Raw genomic sequence first — 18,365 nt, forward strand, 5'->3', positions numbered from 1 at the left:
CTCCCTGTCCCCCCACCTCTAAAAAAAAAAAAGCCAAGACTGTTGTAAGACATTATTCAATTGTGGCATTATTTTCCCTTTCTCCGTATTTTGCTCTTTCGGTGGCAGAATCCAGAATCCCGCGCCAGAGCGGAGTGCGCTGCAGGTGAACACGGGCTCGTTACGCACACGGGTGGATCGAACGAGACCCACTGCCACCGCACTTATGCTCTCAAGACCTGTGACTCCCCCACTGTTAGAGGAGGGGATCCCAAAACAGGCAGCACAGCAACCGCTGAAGGAAAACAGAAGCGATTCAGAGCATATTACGGTACGAGCAGTTACTGGAGGGGTTTTATACTCGATTCTATTTTGCCGTCTCCAGGCATGGCCAGCAGCAAACCCCGGGGATGCTGCGGAAGCCAGGACCAGAGCAAGCAGCCACCGTGACAGCAGAAAAAAAGGGACAGTCTCCATAGAACCGAGATGCTATTTGTATCCTGAGCTTTCGCCGGGTGATTCAGACCCGCGGGTGGAGGTGGCAGCTCCAGCGGCGTGGACAGGCAGCGCAGTGGCAGCGTCTACGCCACTCTCATCCCCACCTCGCTGCTCCGGCAGCACCCACATCCCTGCTCCAGCTCCCCGCGGACGTGACTCACCTGTGAGCGAGCTCGGACGTCAATCCCAGCTCAGCTCACCGGGCAGCCCCTTCCGTAGATGCAAAGATGAAGGGGAGGCACCTGAGCCAGGTCCGGAGCTTCTCCAGGAGCCCCAGACCAGGGCTACGCGCTGTCAGGAAGAGCCACCATAACCCAGGCAGGTCCGGCACCACCGATCCCAAGGGGAGGGAGCAGCAGGGCCAACGCCACCTCCAAGCCCTCCAGGCTGTCATGCTCTGCGCTTGTAGGACCCCTCTGAAGCCAACCTCCGCGCTGACACCAGAGACAGGTGCCTCTTCAAAAGCAGCTTTTCCCACCCAAAAAAAACCAACCCAGGCACTAACGCCATTGGAGCGGGAAGACCTCAGGCTCCTGCCGCCGCGCGGAGAGGGTCATCCTACCGCAGCACCAGAAAAGCTTCCCCAAAGAGCAAAGCTCCTCCGCGGCAGCGTTTCTGGGCAGGAGCTCTCCCCGTGCACAGCGAAGGGCTGGAAAACGGGCGGCCCACCCCGAGCACCGTTTCCTTCTCGCGTTTCTTACCTACTGCTCTGATACTGCCTCACCCAACCGACCCGGTTCCTTTAAGTTTCCTGCTTTCAAACTCCGCGCCAGCCATTTATCACCTTTCCCTTTTGAGTTTTCTTGCAGTAAGAAGCACTGAAAAGAAATATACAACCTTATTGTTTGCTTGTTTTCCAATACAGTGAATTTATTATATGTTGCAAAATCAGCATTCAGCTTTTTAGTGTACAAAAAAGACACTAGCTCTTAAGAAAAGATTAGGAAAGCTGAAGACTATGCTGCCTTTAAATTGTAACATTTTGGCAAAGTGAAAAGCTCTTTTGTAAACTCCAACTCCATGGCTCAATATAGTTTTATCCACAGTACAATATTACAAAGTAAAACACAGTATCAATAAGTTAAGATCATACTTAATCACCTAGAACTGGTTTCTATTAACCCAAAAAGCACAAAATTTGCCTAGCTTCATAATCTCTAAAAAGGAGAAAAAAAAAAAAAAAAGGCAGATTCGACTACAATTCTTTAACACAGTCCAAAAGAAAAAAAAGTGAAGCAGAAAGTTGTTGAATGCTAATTGGGTCTCACAGTTTGGATATTCATTAAATATTTTCAGTTTTTATATTCAAATTTTTTTAGAAGTTCCAGAATATACATGTAAATGTACACAATACATCTTTGTATACAACTCTGTTTGCAAAAATATCTTATAGCAGATGTATAAAGATTGAGATCCATCTCTATCCCCATCCCCCCCCCCCAAAGCAACAAAAAAAACACCATTCAAAATATTAAGGATCAGAAGGAGAAGTGTTTCCATGGAAGAATTTACTCATCCCGGGTTTGTAGCTGCTGCCTCTTCTGCCAGCCGAGTTTCGGGCTCCTCGTGCACCGCAGTCGGAGATGGAAGTCCCACTGAGCCCCGCGGCTCGGCACTGGGAAATTCAGCCTTGCCACTGAGGACACCAAAATCCGTAACCGCTCGCAGGTCTGGCACCGACCCGGATTCGCAGCGACAAACTTCACAGCGGGGCTGAGAAAGCGCAGCATATCCCGGTTCCTCCGCGCAGCCGAAGTCCCGCTCCCAGATCCCTGCGGCTCCGGTGAAATCCACCTCGGTGCACGAATTCACAGCTATGGGAGGTTTGTCGGAACGGGAGCCTGAGCCCGGCTTGAGCTCGGCCATCGCCACCAGCCACCGCGTACTGCTTAAGGAACTCCCGCACCGATCAGGTGCAAGACCCCACCGAGCGGGAGGACGAGGTTTTCTGGACAAAAGCTCCTCGCCTTTAACTCTCGTGTATTTTCCAGCTTTCCCTGATGAGCAGAAGCACCGGAGGCACGCAGTGTTACCCACACGGGTATGCCGGCAGGAGAAAGGGCTCCCTAACCTCCAGCTGTCTGTATCTGGAGAGGAAGAGACGGGACCGAAGCGTTCCCCAAGCCCCGAGATGCTCGTCAGGATTTCCCTAGGGAGGCTCTCCAGCAGGGTCACCCTACAGACCGCCGCGCTCCTCGGATGTCACATCTCTTCCCCCCCTCTCTGCTTCACGGCTCCGGTCCCGAACAGGTTTGGCTTTTGCAGACCAGCAGAAAACCGTGGCTGTCCAGTGGCAGTCCGGGGACCATGGCCGAAGGGCCACCGCCGGGCCAGCGACGCGCAGCTCCGCCACGTCCCTTCAGCCGTTGGCTTTCGTTTGAAGAAGGGGATGGCAAAGTCCTGGCGAGCGCCGGACGTCTGTGGGCAACGCGGCAGGGAGAAACTCAGAACATGGCAAGTGACAACGCAAAGCGGTGGCCCTGGTTGGAGGACGCAGCAAAACCAATCTAGCCAGAATGGAATTATTACTATATATATATTTTTTTTTTTTTTTTAAATACAGCAGATGGACCCACATTTGGGGGGGAAGGGGAAAAGGGGGGGCGGAAAAAATTAAAATACTCCTCATGTAAGAACTGTTTCCCTCCTTAACTCTGCCATTCCGCTCCTTCAAAGGGTGAAAGACTCTTCAGTGCAACCTCCAAGGGAAGGAGACGCCACAGGAAAGTAATCCTTTACTTTGAGATAAACGGAAGCGGGAAGAAGTCAAATCACACAGGCTGGCAGGATTAAAAGGGGAGAGAAAGAAATAGCAGAGTTAAAGGACACCTTTGTGCTTTTTGGCGTGTTTCTCACACCCTGGCCATACTCTGAAAATGTTCCCTTCAAGTCCAAAAAAAAAAAAAAACCTAACCCCAACAAAAACCCAAAACAAAATCAGGAAGAAAGACCGCACGGAGAAGCTGGCTAGATAAAGCACAACAGTGGAAGTGACCCGCATGGGAAAACGCTACCTTACTTCTCTCACGCTCGGGCGCCTGTTCTGAGAATGATTTTCTGCTGCTGCTTCTTTGGAAAGACACAAAAACCAGAAAAAAGCATCGCATCCCCCTCTCCCCCCCTCCCTCCCACTCCTCCTCTGGGTCAGTACAGGTAATAAAATAACTCCTCTGGGTAACTATCCCATAAGCTTTAGTAATACTGCAGTTATAAGACAGGAAAGGTTCTGAAACACTTGGCCTAAAAGGAAAAGGGAGGCACAGTTTTAGAAAAAGATGCTCTTTTTTTTTTTTAAGATACAAAAATAGACCACAGTCTCATTAGCGATTAATAAATTGGCTGCCTCGGTATAAAATTATAAAAGTCAAGAGACAGACAGGTCTCAATCTTCCCAGCATCGGTACACGGAGGTTAATGCAGGCAGCCGGACTGCGCATGCTGGAGAGGCCACTGCAGAACATTTACGCCCGCTGCTTCCAAACGCACAAGCAGATTAAAAAAAAAAAAAAAAAGGGGTTTTTTTTTTGTTTAGGTTTTTTTTTTGTTTGTTTTCTATTCATGAAGGATCCACCTCTGCACTGCACAAGGCACTGAGTGCGGATCCCCCGGGCTGATCCTGATCCCCTCCTACTGACACAACCACCTCGAGAGAGAGCACACACCGGAGATGACAAAAGCAGGAACAAACAACGAGAGCTCTGGGTACTTGGTGTATTTAACGCGGTGCCATGTAGAGCAGACAGCTTGCATACGAACAGTCGCAGGTGCCAGAGAAGGAGGTAACCTAGCAGCATTTCCAGTTCCTCACCATTTGAAGGACAATTTGTAACCCAGTGGACCTGGGCCAGGGGTAATTACACTTCATGCCAAACTTTAATCCATGAAAACTACTGATTCTTAACCTTTGGGAGCTTCGTTCACTTTAGGCAAGTTTTTCCCTTAAGTGTCAAACGCTGGCTTCAAATAAGCAGATTTTTTTGTGTGTTTTTTTCTTTTTCCTTTTTTGTTTGTTTGTTTTGTTTTGTTATTTTTTCATTTGTTACATTCCGACATTCAGAGAGGCTAAAACTCAAGAGGAGCGTGCCGGGCACCGGGTTTGCGACCCGGCTCAGGCGTGGACATGACAGATTCGGCATCGTAAGTAATCCCCAAGTTCTTCAACCACGAGGAGTTAATGCTCATCTCTGAAAGGAATCTAGTTGTATAAAAGGGAACGTAACGTCCAGGTGACTTTTTTTTTTTTTTTGCCCTACCCAGTCCGGATTAGTGCCAGCTAAAACTGCTGTTGGTCATACTCTGCTATCAGTTTTTTAATATGAGCCAGTTTGTTGTGGAGGTATTCGCAGCGGTTCTTCTCTTGGCTGTAATTGGGGTTAGTCTGTAAAGAAAAATGAAAACGCAGAGTGACGGAAGGCAATTCTTCAGAACTCAGCGACGCACACCCTGAACCCAGCCGAGGCTATCGGACCGCAGAGCGTAAATATATGACCAAGGAATGAAGCTTTTCTAGCTGGAGGAGCAGATACCCATTTAAAACGGATCTATTCCGGTCAAACAAGGCAAAGAACAAACTCCCTTTTCATCAATACCCAGCTGCGGGTCAGCACAGGGAAACCTGGTCTAATGGAAGGGATAGACCATGGCGAGGGGATGGAACTAGATGATCTTTAAGGTCCTTTTCAGCCCAAACCATCCTGTGATTCTCTGAAACAGGCACACCTCGATGGAGGCTCAGCACGACTTGGAGCAGCCGGGCCACACGCGTCAGCTTCCAGCAAGCATCACCTGCCCCTTGCCCCCGCGTTAGCCCCGAGTTGTGCAAGCCTGGGAGCTTTAAAACAAAGACGAGCTTGCAAAACGCACAGGGAATCTCTTCAAAAAGCTCCTAAATCCTTCAGGGACAACAGGGCTCAGGGACATATTTGCAGATTTGGAAAACAAACCCACCCGTGGTGTACGGATGCCCCAGCCGACCTCATCCAGCTAAATCCTAAACCCCTCCAGTCAACAACCGCTGCTTTACATATACATACAGAGATGTAAAGCATTCTGCGCGCCCCACGCACCAAAAAGCCGTGCTGAGCCCCGCAGGGGACGATGTACTCAAGTGACTCGTACTAGAGACTGCGCCCAAATCAGCCCGAATACCCCAGCAGAGCCCAGGACCCGGGGGATCCTGTTAGCACTCGGCCCGTGCAACCGAAACACAAACCGTTCTGTCCTTGATGGGATAAAGGCACTAATTCAACACATTTCATTCTCGTACTGGCGTGCCACTAAGGCAGCGGAATGCTCCCCAGGATGCGAGGAGCTGCCTCAACTCCCCCAAACCCTTTTGGAATCGGGAAGGGATCACTTTTTTGGACAAGCTCGAGCTGAACAATCTGCTACCAAGCTTGAGGGACTGGGGTTTTCACTTGGCAAGTACCCATCTCTTTCAGTCACGCTAATGGCACCACCCAAAAGCCTTTTTTTTTTTTGTGGCCGACTTTTTTTTACTTACCTTTTTAATTTTCCGATATTCCTGTAAAATTTGATCATGGATGGTCTAAAAAGGAAAAGATAGCTTATTAGTTTCAAAAGAGCCAACGGTCCCGCAACCGGCTGCAGTAGGCATTTGCTGATGGCTCCACGCACACATTTCCTCCAAATACCCCCCAAAACCGACTCCCCTCCATGACCTCCCCCATGAAATCCGATGGCTACAATCAGCCTCACTGACTCCATTCCTCTACTGGTGCTGACGCCAGAAGCACTGGAAGGATCAGGCCCCATTCCCCAGCCGTGAGAACTACCTGTAAGAGGCACCTGGGTTGGTGGGATAATTGACGTTTCCTCCACAGCTCAGCCTAATTTTTCCCCAAGATATAAAAATAATTCAGTGAGGAATCACTGAATTTCTCAAAGAGAGGGGAAGGATGTTTGAGGGAGGAAGCAGGGCTCAGTACAATAGGTGCTCTGTAAAAATCTGTTTATTATACTCAATGAGACTTACTTTCTCAAGATAATGAATAGTTAAAGCTCTTTTAAAATCAGTCTGACAAGTCAAATAATGCTACATTATTAAGATCAAAGATTCCAGAGGAACAGATGACCCCGTACTAACTCCCTCTCCAGCCCCGATACGCTACCATATGTGCGAATATGAGTTTTCTGGCTGGGATACACTAATAGCTTCCAGCAGCTTTTGGCTAAAGACGCCAATTGTCTCACTGAGGCCTTTCCTTGTCAACAAGTACCATGATGTGTGCTCCAGCTTGAAAACGAAAGAACACAGAGCTGTTTTAAGAACAGTCTACAAAGCTGTCAGCTGTGTGCACGTTCTGCATCCACCAGTTCTGGGTTGCGGGCAGTACGTTTTAAACACCAACCCATCCCCAACAGCCCCACGTACAGAGCAACTAAACCAACGAGCAGTCGCGTCGCTACTTGGGGAAATAGCTTTTCAAAAGATGTATTTCTGTTTCTACCTTATATTCTTCAGAGCCCTGCAAAAGTTGCTTCAGTTTGGCGTCTAACTGCGTAAACCGTCGAGTTATCCTCTCTATCCGGGCGTGCAAGTCTCTGTACTCGTTGTATTCTGCATTGAAGTCATTTTTGTAACTCTGACGCTGCTCCGAAGAGGAAATGGCTGCATATTTTCTGGAAGAATAATAATTTAGTTAATCAGTTTAACTAAGTCTTCTCTGCGGGCAGCGCTAATACTGCAATGCCAAAACCAGGATGACAAGCCTACCAGTCTCTTACAATTTGCACTACAGCAGCACAGAGGTAACTGTCAGGATTACTGCCTTAATTCCTGCGTAAAACAAGACAGGGTTTGCTCCCAGAATTTCCTATCTATGCCAGATAGGGCGGAATACGCAGGTACAGCAGAGCCTGGGAGCAGCTGAGGGTGTAGGAGGACATTCAGATAGCGCTGCTACAGCTTTTCTAACTCCTGCTGGCCCACAGAACATGGAGTTCTGCATCTGTGCCACACCTGGGAACAGCAGGTATACGATGCTTCCAGTGTTAAGAGTCTTTAAAGGAACACAAAAAGCATTCAGCTATCGTTGCAAAATGCTCACAGTATGACTATGTGGCAAGCGCGTGACAAGAAACCATGTTGAATAGACTGAATATATCTCCACTACCTTCTGCAGATACCCAACGTGAACTGAACGCAAGAGCTCACGCTTAACAGACGCACCTTTGAGGCCCTTTGAAAGCTATTCAGCTCAATAAAGCGCCATTAAACTTGACATTTTGCAGAAAGCCCAGCAGGCAGTCCTCTCTGATAGTAAAACTCATCTCTTTGTAGGCGATGACTCTAATTTGCCACCTTACTCTGCTGGCAGCAGTGCCAGCTCAGTGCACGGACACGTATAAGCTAACGTAGGTATCAAATTAATGAAAAACTTCCACTCTGTTAACCCAAATGCACTCTAGCCTTCAAGAACCGGTTCCTCGCTAGGGCTTGGTATAAATAACATCTATACAGGACACGTTACTATGAGATACGGAAGTTGTCCGCACTGGTATGAAACACATGCCTCCATGATCAACCGCAGTGACAGTTCTCATAATTTAAGGAGTTGACCGTCAAAACAGTCAGATCGTGCCAAAAGGTGAGACAACAGACCTTACAGGAGGTCATAAACCTTACGGGATTTCTTTGGAGATGGACCGAGGAGCTGTAACATCCCTCTATAGGAGAGATCAGCACATCCACTGTACGCAAAACACCAACCCAGCCATCCACATTCTTCTGAATGGTATTAGAGATGCCAACTCAAAGTGGTTTGTACGGTTCATACAGCCCAGCAAACCACAGCTTTGTAACCATACAAGAACCCTATATATCCGCCAGTCAACTCCAGTGACTGCTCCTGCAGAGCCAAGAGCGGATGCTGCCTCCTCCTCCATCTCTTCCCTTCTGAGCCATCACAGCACAGCCAAACCAGATCCGACGGCACCAGAAGCCCAGGCTGAGACGTGCACAGGGAACATCACCCACAGTTAAACACTTCTTCGCTGTCACAGCACTGTGTTTATAACAGGTTTGGCTTTATGCAGATTTTTGGCTTTATGCACAGGGATTTCTGTGCTTCAGCAGGCAAGTATATTGTTTAATTAACCTCAAGGGGATCTGATTAAAAAGTCAAGAGGTGAAACAACTCACATCCTAACCCACGGGTTATAACCTCCCCATGAAGAGTATTTCACTGGTTTATGTAGACGATCTTGGCTCTGAACAGGGGAAGAATTAGCTAACCTCTCAAAATCCTTTCTTGCCCTGTCTTCCACAACATTAAAGCAGATCATTTCCTCTCAAAGTTTCCAACTGCAGCATGGAGATGTTTAATCCTTTCAAACCCCTCCAAGGTATGCAATGTTTCTTGAAGTACTTTAACAACTGGTGTAGAGGAAGATAACCTTGAACTCCACGAGGAGGTAAAGAACAGATCCGATACCAAGAAACTGCCAGGAACTATCTGCAAAGTTGGATTTACTCCCTTTTTTTAAACCCAACTTACGAAGTTCTATCAAGTAACAATAAAGTCCAACGAAAATCCCCAGTACATTGTGATTTTTAGCTTGAAACATGATCCCAAACTGATGAAGCAACTGATAAATATACTTACAATAAATAATCTGGCATTTCTGAAGTTGATGTTGGTACACTAGAATTATTGCATGTTCCGTTTAAACCTGAAAAAATAAAAACTTGTTTGTAGACATTCTTTAACTTTAAAGCTCTACGCAATTAAACTTCAAATCCATAAATGTCTGCAATATACAATCTGTCAAGTTCTAAAGGATTTCTCTTGCTTTGAACTGACAAAGATAGAAGATCTACAATAACCATTCTATGATTCTATAATAAGGCAGCTGAAACTTCAAGGCTTCTCTAATATTTGTCTGTCAGCAAAACGATATCAACATTAGCCAATGCACCCAGTAGCAAAACCCCCTGAATTTAATTGGTTTATAAACACTGTCTGCAGAGAGGGATAACCCTGATATCACCACTGCTGAAGCGCAAAACAAATTGTTGAGTCCAGATGAGCAGAAGAGAGAGCTGAGCAAGGTGCACCTTCTTTTCTCCCAATTCTACCGCACATAGATTCCTACTATTCATACTCCAGGTTCAGATTCCTACTATTAATACTCCAGACTCCTACAGAGTACTACAGAGGGGTTCATAAGGCACTCAGCTTTTTCCTCACATAGCCCTACTGCCCTGTAGACAAATCAAAGTGTTCTCTGCTCTACAAAGTTGAGGAAACATGAATCGAGCAAGGCTCAGCTAAGAACGTTTGGGAGTTCAAGCGAAGGGACCAAAGATCTCAAGAGGAACAGGATTCTGAATGTGAGCCTAAACCAGATCCCATCCTCAACCTAAACCAAACACTGCATCACCAGTTTGGATGAAGAAAGCGGTTGGATACAGGTTTGAAAAGGGATATTTCTCATAAACTGTGCGTTATACTCAAAGCCCTACTCAGAAAGTCAACTGCAGCAAAATAAGAGGCAAGTGGAGAAGGTTGCAAAGGACTTAAATCAACTGCTTTGCAAAACTGTATTTCTTCTTTCCTCTTCTTTCCAAGTCTGTTACTCAGAGCAAGCAGCACCTTGATTGCGCAGTTTCCCCAGGTGCACAGGAAAGGTACGTGTGAGCCCCAAACCTCACCCATCCCTACGCTCACCTACGCTCCTACTTCACAATCATTACCCCGGACCAACTGTAGGGAGCACGAAATGCCCACGTAATAAACACAGGCAGGTAAAAGCAATAACCTAACCCAATCTTTTTAAAAACTGATTTTTCTCCGAATTTCCCCAGAAAGGCTTTCCTGAGCAGAACGGAAGAATGGCGGAAAACCCGTGTCATTATGAACACCCCGGTCTCAATCCCCGCTGCGGATGTTTGCAGACATTTCTGCTTTCGTCCTTACCTGGCCACCAGCGTTAAAGATGCAGACAGTGGGTAAGGAAGATTGTGGAGGAGACAGGGAGAAAATAAAGTTTATTTTGCCTATGAGTGCCACCTACTGACTGCTCAAAGGACCCCAAAGGTCCCTCTGCCGCCTCTTGAACAAACCTCCCAGGAGAAACGCTGCTTCCCCGCAGTGCCTGGCCCAAGGGGGGCTTGGGGAGGGCTGCCAGCCGTCTGCTGCACCGGGAAGGAGCAGGATTAGCCCCGCGCTATCCGCGTGAAGTAAGGCACAGAAGGAAAAGATCCTGATTCAGATGCGAACTGGCTGTACGGAATCCAAGCAGCCACTGACCACATCCTGTTTATGATTACTCCCAAGTCCAGCTCGGATTCGTTACCTCGCATACATCAGCGGCACGGCAGGAACAAAGCCCGACTCCTACTAATTAACAAAGAGCCAGTCATTAAACTGTTTTTAAAGCAGAGCAGAAAAGGTGATAAAGGGTCAGCAACTTCACAAAGAGAGAATCTAGGGTATTTTGGTATTTTAAGAAACACTGACAAATATACATCTAGAGAGAGACTGTGTATGTATCTATCCACTACCACTCAAGACACAAGGTACACGGGGAAGAAAAACAACGTTCCCAGAAAAAACTACAAAAGTTCAAATCAAAGCAGAAGTGGTACCTGGAAAGGTGTGGTTCTGCAGTGCCACACAATGATCAGGACTACGGACTGGCATTAAATCTCACCGGTGAGCAATCGAAATGCATTTTGTAGGTGCTACAAAGACTGTGAGGAAGGTGGGAGCTAATATCATATTAACCTCAACGCCCTATGAAGTTCTCCTTCTCCAAAAGTTCTCAACTTTTTCGAGTCACTGTCCCTTTTGAGCCAAAACGGGATGACTTCCATGCACCAACCATGCAGAGGAACTTAAGAGTCAGAAAGTAGTAACGGTGCAAAGGAAAACAAGATGGATCCAAAAAGAAATTAAACAACAGATCAGGACTGCACTCTTCCTAGAGGCCACGAGGGAAGTCCCACCGCCCTGGGGAGTTGCAGGAAAGCCTAGCGAAACAGCAGAAAACAGGGAAGCTGCAGGCACTGGCAAGGGAACCGATCGGATTAGCCAACATATATTCTCTGCCCTGACTTCTAAGAGTACGTAGAACTGACTTAGAAATATACTGGTTTGATGAAAACCATTTTCATCACTTCTCAAGGGGTAACAGACTCACTGTTGGGTTAGCCCCGAAAAAAAGAAATTCGGAGTAACAGAGGGATATGACAAGGAAGCTGTTTCAGCCTGAGAGAGCTGGTTGTACACTGCTCTAACAACACTTATCACAAGACTTATCTAGCATTTCTTTTGTGTCCAATATTAAAAGCTTTTGTGACTAACTTTTCATTACTGAGTTAAAAATCAATACAACAGCCAACACAATACCAAACACAAGCACAAGAGCCGTAAGTAATCAAGCAGCACTGCTTTTTCCAACAGATCTTGATGTCTGCCTTTCATCCCCATATATTAATACGACTTTTAATTTAACAAGGAGAAACATGACACGGTCTGAGGCAGTTCCAAGCAGCATGAAAGGTTAAACAGGAAAAACCTGATATCCTCTTTTGAGAGGAAGCACATTTGTTGATTTGTAGGTAGGGACAGCGATATTATTTCGTTAACCACAGAGTCTCTACAAGTGGACACGCAACCTCTTTCCTCAAATGGTTTTAGAGCAGAAATCAGACCTAGCCGACACCAGTATTATCTTAGCACAAGCCGTACAGGAGGACGTCTCAGACCGTACGTACCTGTGACCTGTTCCTGGGGAACACTAACTAAGTCAGCATTTTTTATTACTTCACAGTCCTGCTTCTCCTCTTTGCATTTCTCTTCATTTTTCTTCTCCTTTCTCTCCTTTTCCTTGTCTTTGTGCTTTTTGGATTTTTTCTTGCTTTTTACATACGAGCTGCAATTGTGCTTGCTCGTTTGGGGACAGTCTGTCGGCAAAGGATGAGTCAGTCTGTCAGCCGTCTCCGGGTTCTCACAGTCTCTGCCGTTGTGAGTCAGGTCGTTGCTGACATCCGAAAGGGGATCGTGAGGCCTCGGCAGCTCCAGCACCGGCAGGTTGGAGCTGGAGCTCACCGACTCCGGCAGAGCCGGCGGCAGGGCAGGGGCAGGCGTAGGGGCATCCTTCCCGTTGGAGGAATTCAGTTTCTCGTTGAAAGTAGGCTGAGTTCTGTGAGCCAAATGCGAGATCCTGGGCTTTTTGTTGGCCAGGGGATCGATAAACTCCAGAGGCTGGGATCGTTTCTAGGAAGGAAAAAAAAAAAAAAGAGGGGGGGGGAATAAATAATCTTGAAGTCTCGAGGCCAGAATTTTGGATGCTGTTACCACTAGGTGGTGGTGCAACACCAGCGAACAAGGGAGTATCCCCAGAAAGAGAGCTCTGCTATCACCGAGAGCTGCCAGCAAGTGTCCCAGCTCCTGGGCTGCTCCTGGGCACAGGCTCCAGGACCGCTAGGTCCTACAGAAGCCATGTCCTGACAATCCCGACAGCCGCTCTGGAGCCTGCAGCGTGGTGGGAGAGCTTAGAGAAACCCACCGGTCACACCAGCAATTACTGATCTCCTGCGCTACATACACAGGCCCCGCAACGCAGCCTGCTCTCGTTGCACCTCAGTTCCAATCTAAACCCTTCAGCAGTAAAACCCCGTCCTTCGCCCTATCCCAGTCACTGGGCAGAGAACGAAAACCACCATAAAAACCACCTGTCAGCTCTTCTGGTCATGGCATGACATTTAGAGCACCTCAAAGTCCCTGCGAAGGAAAGATGTGCTCAGGGCTCTGGAGCAGGCAGGGATTCACAAGTTCTGCATTTTATTCCCAACTGATTTTACCGACTCTGCGGTGAACAACTTGTACCCTTGCAATACCACTCCTTCCCCTTCTCAAGAAAGAAGCATTTCCCGGAAGAGGTGAGAAAGTGTCAACTGTTGCCTTAAATTCTGAGAACTTAAAAAGAGGACATTTGCAGCAGTTTTAAAAGCCGTATCACATGGGCCAACGTGACCCGAGCATCCCTTTCTGAAATCAGAAGTGTAGAAGACAGTAGTGGCTCCCGCCTGTCCCCATCAGCCCTAGCCGGACAGTCACGGGCAGCGCTTGGAGAAGCTCTGTGTGCCCGTATCTACAGGCTACGGGTTCACCTGGGGAAGCTGCAGCGTGAAAGAACCCATCCGTCAGTCAGCAGAAAGAAGAGCTCAACGCAGAGCCAGAACGATGGCTCAGTCCAGCCTGAGCCAGCCAAAATTACCTTGGACAGCCATGAGTGCCGCGGTGTGTGCCCGCCTGGCAGCACAGGGCTGGAGAAACTCGGAGGAAAGATTATTTAGTGCTCAGAGGAAAACAAGCAATAGGTTATGGTTATTTCTTTTGGATATTTTATTGTTTTCTTTACGTCTCAGACAGGACTGCAATGTGTTTGCAAACGGAAATTTTGCTCCGTCACAGAAACGCAGCTGGATGCACGGCTGCTTTGTCAGGGAGCCACCGATTCACTCCTTTTCCCCCAGTTATTATTTCTCTTTGCTGACTCCAGGGGTCTCAAGGACACTGCTCGGTGGCAGCAATCCTTTCCACCTGTCAAGGTAATTACCGAGAGGAGCTGCTCGTACTGCCACAGAGCTCAAGGGGCAAGGACAGCACGTCGAACCGGCTTTGCAACATCACCGACTGCCTTCCCAGCACAACACAAGCAGTGTCCATCTCCCAAAAGGAGGGGCCGCTCACTCCGACTACAGGTCTCAGAGCAGGCGACAGATTTAAGAACTGCCATCTTTTACTGCCTTTTCCCTAAAGCCAAACACCAGCTTCGCTAACCTTACCTCTTCGGCTGTGAGGTGGTACGCGCATGCGATACCTGCTCTGCCACGCTTCCTTGGAATTACCAGACCGAGCTTTTTCTTCGCCTTCATTCCACAACTGAACTTTCCCAAAGTATTTCGCATTCCGGACTACCAAATCCCAGTCTTTTGCTGGGACCACAACCATTAGCGGGCATCCCTCCTCTAAATAGAAACTACAGCTACAGAGTATCAAAAAAAAAAGAAAAAAAAGGACTGCTTACAATAAAAAGCTGTCTGTGGTTTGCTGTCTGACACACACCATGTTGGAAGCACTGCTGGAAACATTCACGTTCCGTGTTTGGGTGCCCCTGTTCCACTAGATTTGTCTAGATCCAAACCAATCAACCACCCAAAGATTCGAGTGGGTCATCTCAAGAGACCAGAAACATCCCCTACAGACCTTCGCCTCTTTCAGAATACGTACAGCCAGAAGCGAGATGGTTTTCCAACCTACATTTTTTCAGAATCAGGTTAAGGAAAACACAAGACCAGCCTCTTAACAGCACTAACTCGAACGAAGGGGATCATTCTTTATTCACCAGGAACGTGCCCACAGCAGAGCAGAAGAGGATTTGGAATTAGCTACCTGGCAAACAAGTTGCACAGTTCGTGTTCTCAATAGAGAATTGCCTCCCTCACACTGCCAGAAAGCACATAATTTCTTTACCTGCTAATATTCTTTGCCACTAATCCTCAGTGCGTCTGTCCAGACAAGTAGGCATTACACATTCCATTGGCAGGAGGAGAATAAATACTCAACTTGTCTGGGCTGACCCACAGCGGAGAAGGGAAGCCGGTATTTCACAATGCGAGCAAGAAATGCCTGTGCTAAGAGATACCGAGAAGAGTGGGGACAGACTCCGCTTAACATACCAGCAAATGCAGCTCCTTCGCAGTTTATCATCATGGAAAAACAGTCAAAACGTACTTTTCACAGCTCCACGCGCCGGCATCTCAACAAATCAAAGAGTAGACTAACCTGCCCCTGATCTGTCACGGCAATTAGGTTGCAAAAGGTCAACGTTTTTAATAACTCAACTGTGTTCAGGAGCTACTTATTACCGCTTCGTTCCAGTCAATTATTAGTAATGAGTAAAACACAAGTTCATTCTCCCAGGAACTCCAAGAGGGATGTATGCACCGTGAAAAATATGTAGCCCTTAAAACTAAACCTAAGACACCCTGTCAGAGATCCTCCCCATAGGCCGTCACCGAACCACATCCAGAGGAGAAACAGATGCTGAGGAAACCCAGAATTAGACTCTAACTTAATAAAATGGAAAAAGAGAAACAACCCAACCAACAACCTATTGACCTGACAGCCTCCAGCAGCAGGTGATTACAGCGCGCGGACAGGCTGAACAGCTCAGCCTGGACCTGCATCCAGCCACCAACTCCACCAAGAGCAGATGGAGCCAACCGCCGGCTCTGCGCTAACCAGACCCAGCACCCCCGGGGAGGGATCACCCACCTGAGGAGGAGAGCTGGAGTTCACGTTGTCTTTTGGTGGACTCAGGGAAGGCGCTTCTCCTTGAAAACCGCTACTGTTCTGTGGCTGACAGAGTTTCCTGAAAAACAGAATTCAGGGCTGATCAAATCCCGCGCTCGACAAGCCAACAGATGGTATTTCCAATCTGCCTGCGGAGAGCAAAGAGCCTTTTTGTGGGCTCAGATTCTGACTGCTTGAAGATGCCATCAAAGTAGCTCGTTCAGGCACTTACAGTTTCGATCTCGGACAAAAACCTAAGAAGAAGAAACTACTACAGGAAAATATCAATCAACAACATACAGTAATTGCTTATCTCTTTCTTGTCTTCCCATGATTTTTTGCAATTCTCCGTGAACGGAGGTAACACCTTGGACTGACACTGCCGGTGGTGTGGCAGGGAGGGAGGGAGGAGGCAGCCTGAGCTATCAGACACACGAGAAGATTCCCTACCCAGGACGGAACTTATTTTCTGACAGTTTTACCTCTTTTCTCTTGAACCAGTGACATAAATATCACAACAAATGAATTACAACCTCAGAAAAATTAACCATGTACAGATTAGTAAAAACTGGCATTGAACTGTGCATAGGTGGTATCTATTCTTGCTACTGATTGAAACAACTCAGTAAGCAAGACAGAATTTAAACTAATTTCTGCTGAGTTTGTCTCACCCAGTTAAAATTGTCTTCACGAGAAAATTCAGAGAGCAAGCACACTCTGAAGAGGGGTCAAAACTCTAGGTTCAGATGTTGGAGGGTAAGTTCTCCCACTCATTAGCACCGTGAAAACAACATTTTACAGGAACAGCAGTCCTCTTTCAGAAGCGAGCCCCTCTGGGTCCATGAAAAGCAGGATTATAACAGGAACCGTTACGGTATTATTGGTCCACTAGGATTTACATTTAGGGCTTCATAATAATACTTTTAAGTTGCATCATGCAAAATAGCGCTACTCTGGTCTGTATTTGCGGTATTCGACAAAGGACAGAAACCTCTTGTCGCAAAAAAGGACAATGCAAGTCATTCTAATCACGTAAGTGCGTTAATTCACATTCACGCCGGGTATCTCCACTCCCCACCGCCCAAGGGGCTCTCTCGATCTCGGAGCAAAGTTTCACAGCGCTCCAGCTTTGCCCTACTCTTCTGACACCAGATTGCCCGTATATTAATCACCCAGGAAAAACTACTGTTGCATCAAGCTGCAGCTGTCAAGCTGAAAAAAAAAAAAAATAATTCAGGGTTAAAGGTTTTAATAAACTAGCTCCACAGTCATTTTGTCACCAGCTGTACAGCCTAAATAACCAACGTCTAAATTCTTCCACAAGAGACTATAATCAGCTTTAAAGTGCACACATATTTTTCAAACATTGGGAAGATTATTTCAGAGATAGAGCCCCCGACTTTTACAAGATTTTCTTTTAACCTGAGCTTGAACCTTTGGCCGTATTGCAGCAACATTTAGACACCCGCAGTTTCACCGCCGTTGTGGCTTCAGCTGCTCTTTTGTTTAATTTTGTTTAGAACAATCTCAACAGCCACAGATCAACTCAAGAAAAGTGCTCAGAGACGGTGAAAACAGGAAGGGGAACAGCGATATTCCATAAACGCCGCAGTGAAAGTGGCTTTTTGGATGCCGTTTGACTAGACCGAGCAACCGTGTCACATCTCCTAACATGTTAATTATGGATTTAAAAAAAAGTGAATGAAAGACGACGACGTCCAATTCAGCGGCTCTTGTAACAGCGGAAAAACATTTCAATACAACGGTGAAAGAAGGACGGAAAACACAAACAGGAGGAAAAAAGGAGTTAGTCTAACATCGCCGCTGTTAGATATAGTTTTAATATTTGCAGATGTGCTAATTACTGCAGCCGATGAACCATCGAGTGGCAACCGGACCTGAAAACCGAGAGGACATTTAACAATTGGCTGGATCCAGGCAACCACGCAGACTGCCACAGTCAGCTACGTAACGGCCTACGTCTGGGGTCTGGGCCCTTTTTGTGAATGTTTTTCTACTGTCTTCAACCCTACATGTTTTTTCCATTTTGTAGCCTCATTACCTGCATTGGCTGAGCGGGTCTTTGTTTGTACAGTTGAATACATCCTTTCCAAGGTCTATTTTTAGACCTTCGCATAACTGAATGCCACAATTCTAGAAAAAGCAGTAAACATTGCTTTCTGCAGGGAAAAATTAACTTTTTTGAAAGCCATAAAGATTGCATGGCAGTTGTATTTTTCCATTTAATTATAATTCAACATCAAGGCCATTTAAACGAGGCTGATTTTTCTTGAGCATGCCAAAGCACTTTAAGTGCAAGTTTCTGTTGGTTTAACAGAGTCTCATCCCCAAGCCAACTGTGCTTTCAAATCATGGAAACTGTTCAAACAGAGCATGCTCTACTTAATCTTAACCAAAAGCGCGATAGAATAAATCTCAAAACCAAGTCAAGTAAAATCTCTATCTGCATTACAAAATCTGTACCAAGTCAGTACAAACACACTGAAAACTCAGAGAGGGAAATATAAATGCTCAGAGGAGGATTCTCCTTTAGAAACC

The 18,365-nt window shown here is 46.8% G+C and overlaps 1 protein-coding gene across 1 annotated transcript in view; it reads right to left on the reverse strand.

Annotated features, from left to right (window-relative positions):
• Window positions 1–4,750: 4,750 nt before the first annotated feature.
• The window catches only part of ELL (elongation factor RNA polymerase II), a 44,861-nt gene continuing 31,246 nt past the window's right edge, over window positions 4,751–18,365 (reverse strand). Inside the window, exons 7-12 of the mRNA XM_009882646.1 lie at window positions 15,789–15,885; window positions 12,221–12,722; window positions 9,105–9,171; window positions 6,948–7,119; window positions 5,981–6,025; window positions 4,751–4,855 (exon numbers count right to left, since the gene is read on the reverse strand). Coding sequence (XP_009880948.1) covers window positions 4,751–4,855; window positions 5,981–6,025; window positions 6,948–7,119; window positions 9,105–9,171; window positions 12,221–12,722; window positions 15,789–15,885 — 988 coding nt within the window. The remainder of the gene's footprint in view (window positions 4,856–5,980; window positions 6,026–6,947; window positions 7,120–9,104; window positions 9,172–12,220; window positions 12,723–15,788; window positions 15,886–18,365) is intronic.

Source organism: Charadrius vociferus, unplaced genomic scaffold (assembly GCF_000708025.1).
Source record: "Charadrius vociferus isolate BGI_N301 unplaced genomic scaffold, ASM70802v2 scaffold2560, whole genome shotgun sequence".
Taxonomy (NCBI): Eukaryota; Metazoa; Chordata; class Aves; order Charadriiformes; family Charadriidae; genus Charadrius; species Charadrius vociferus.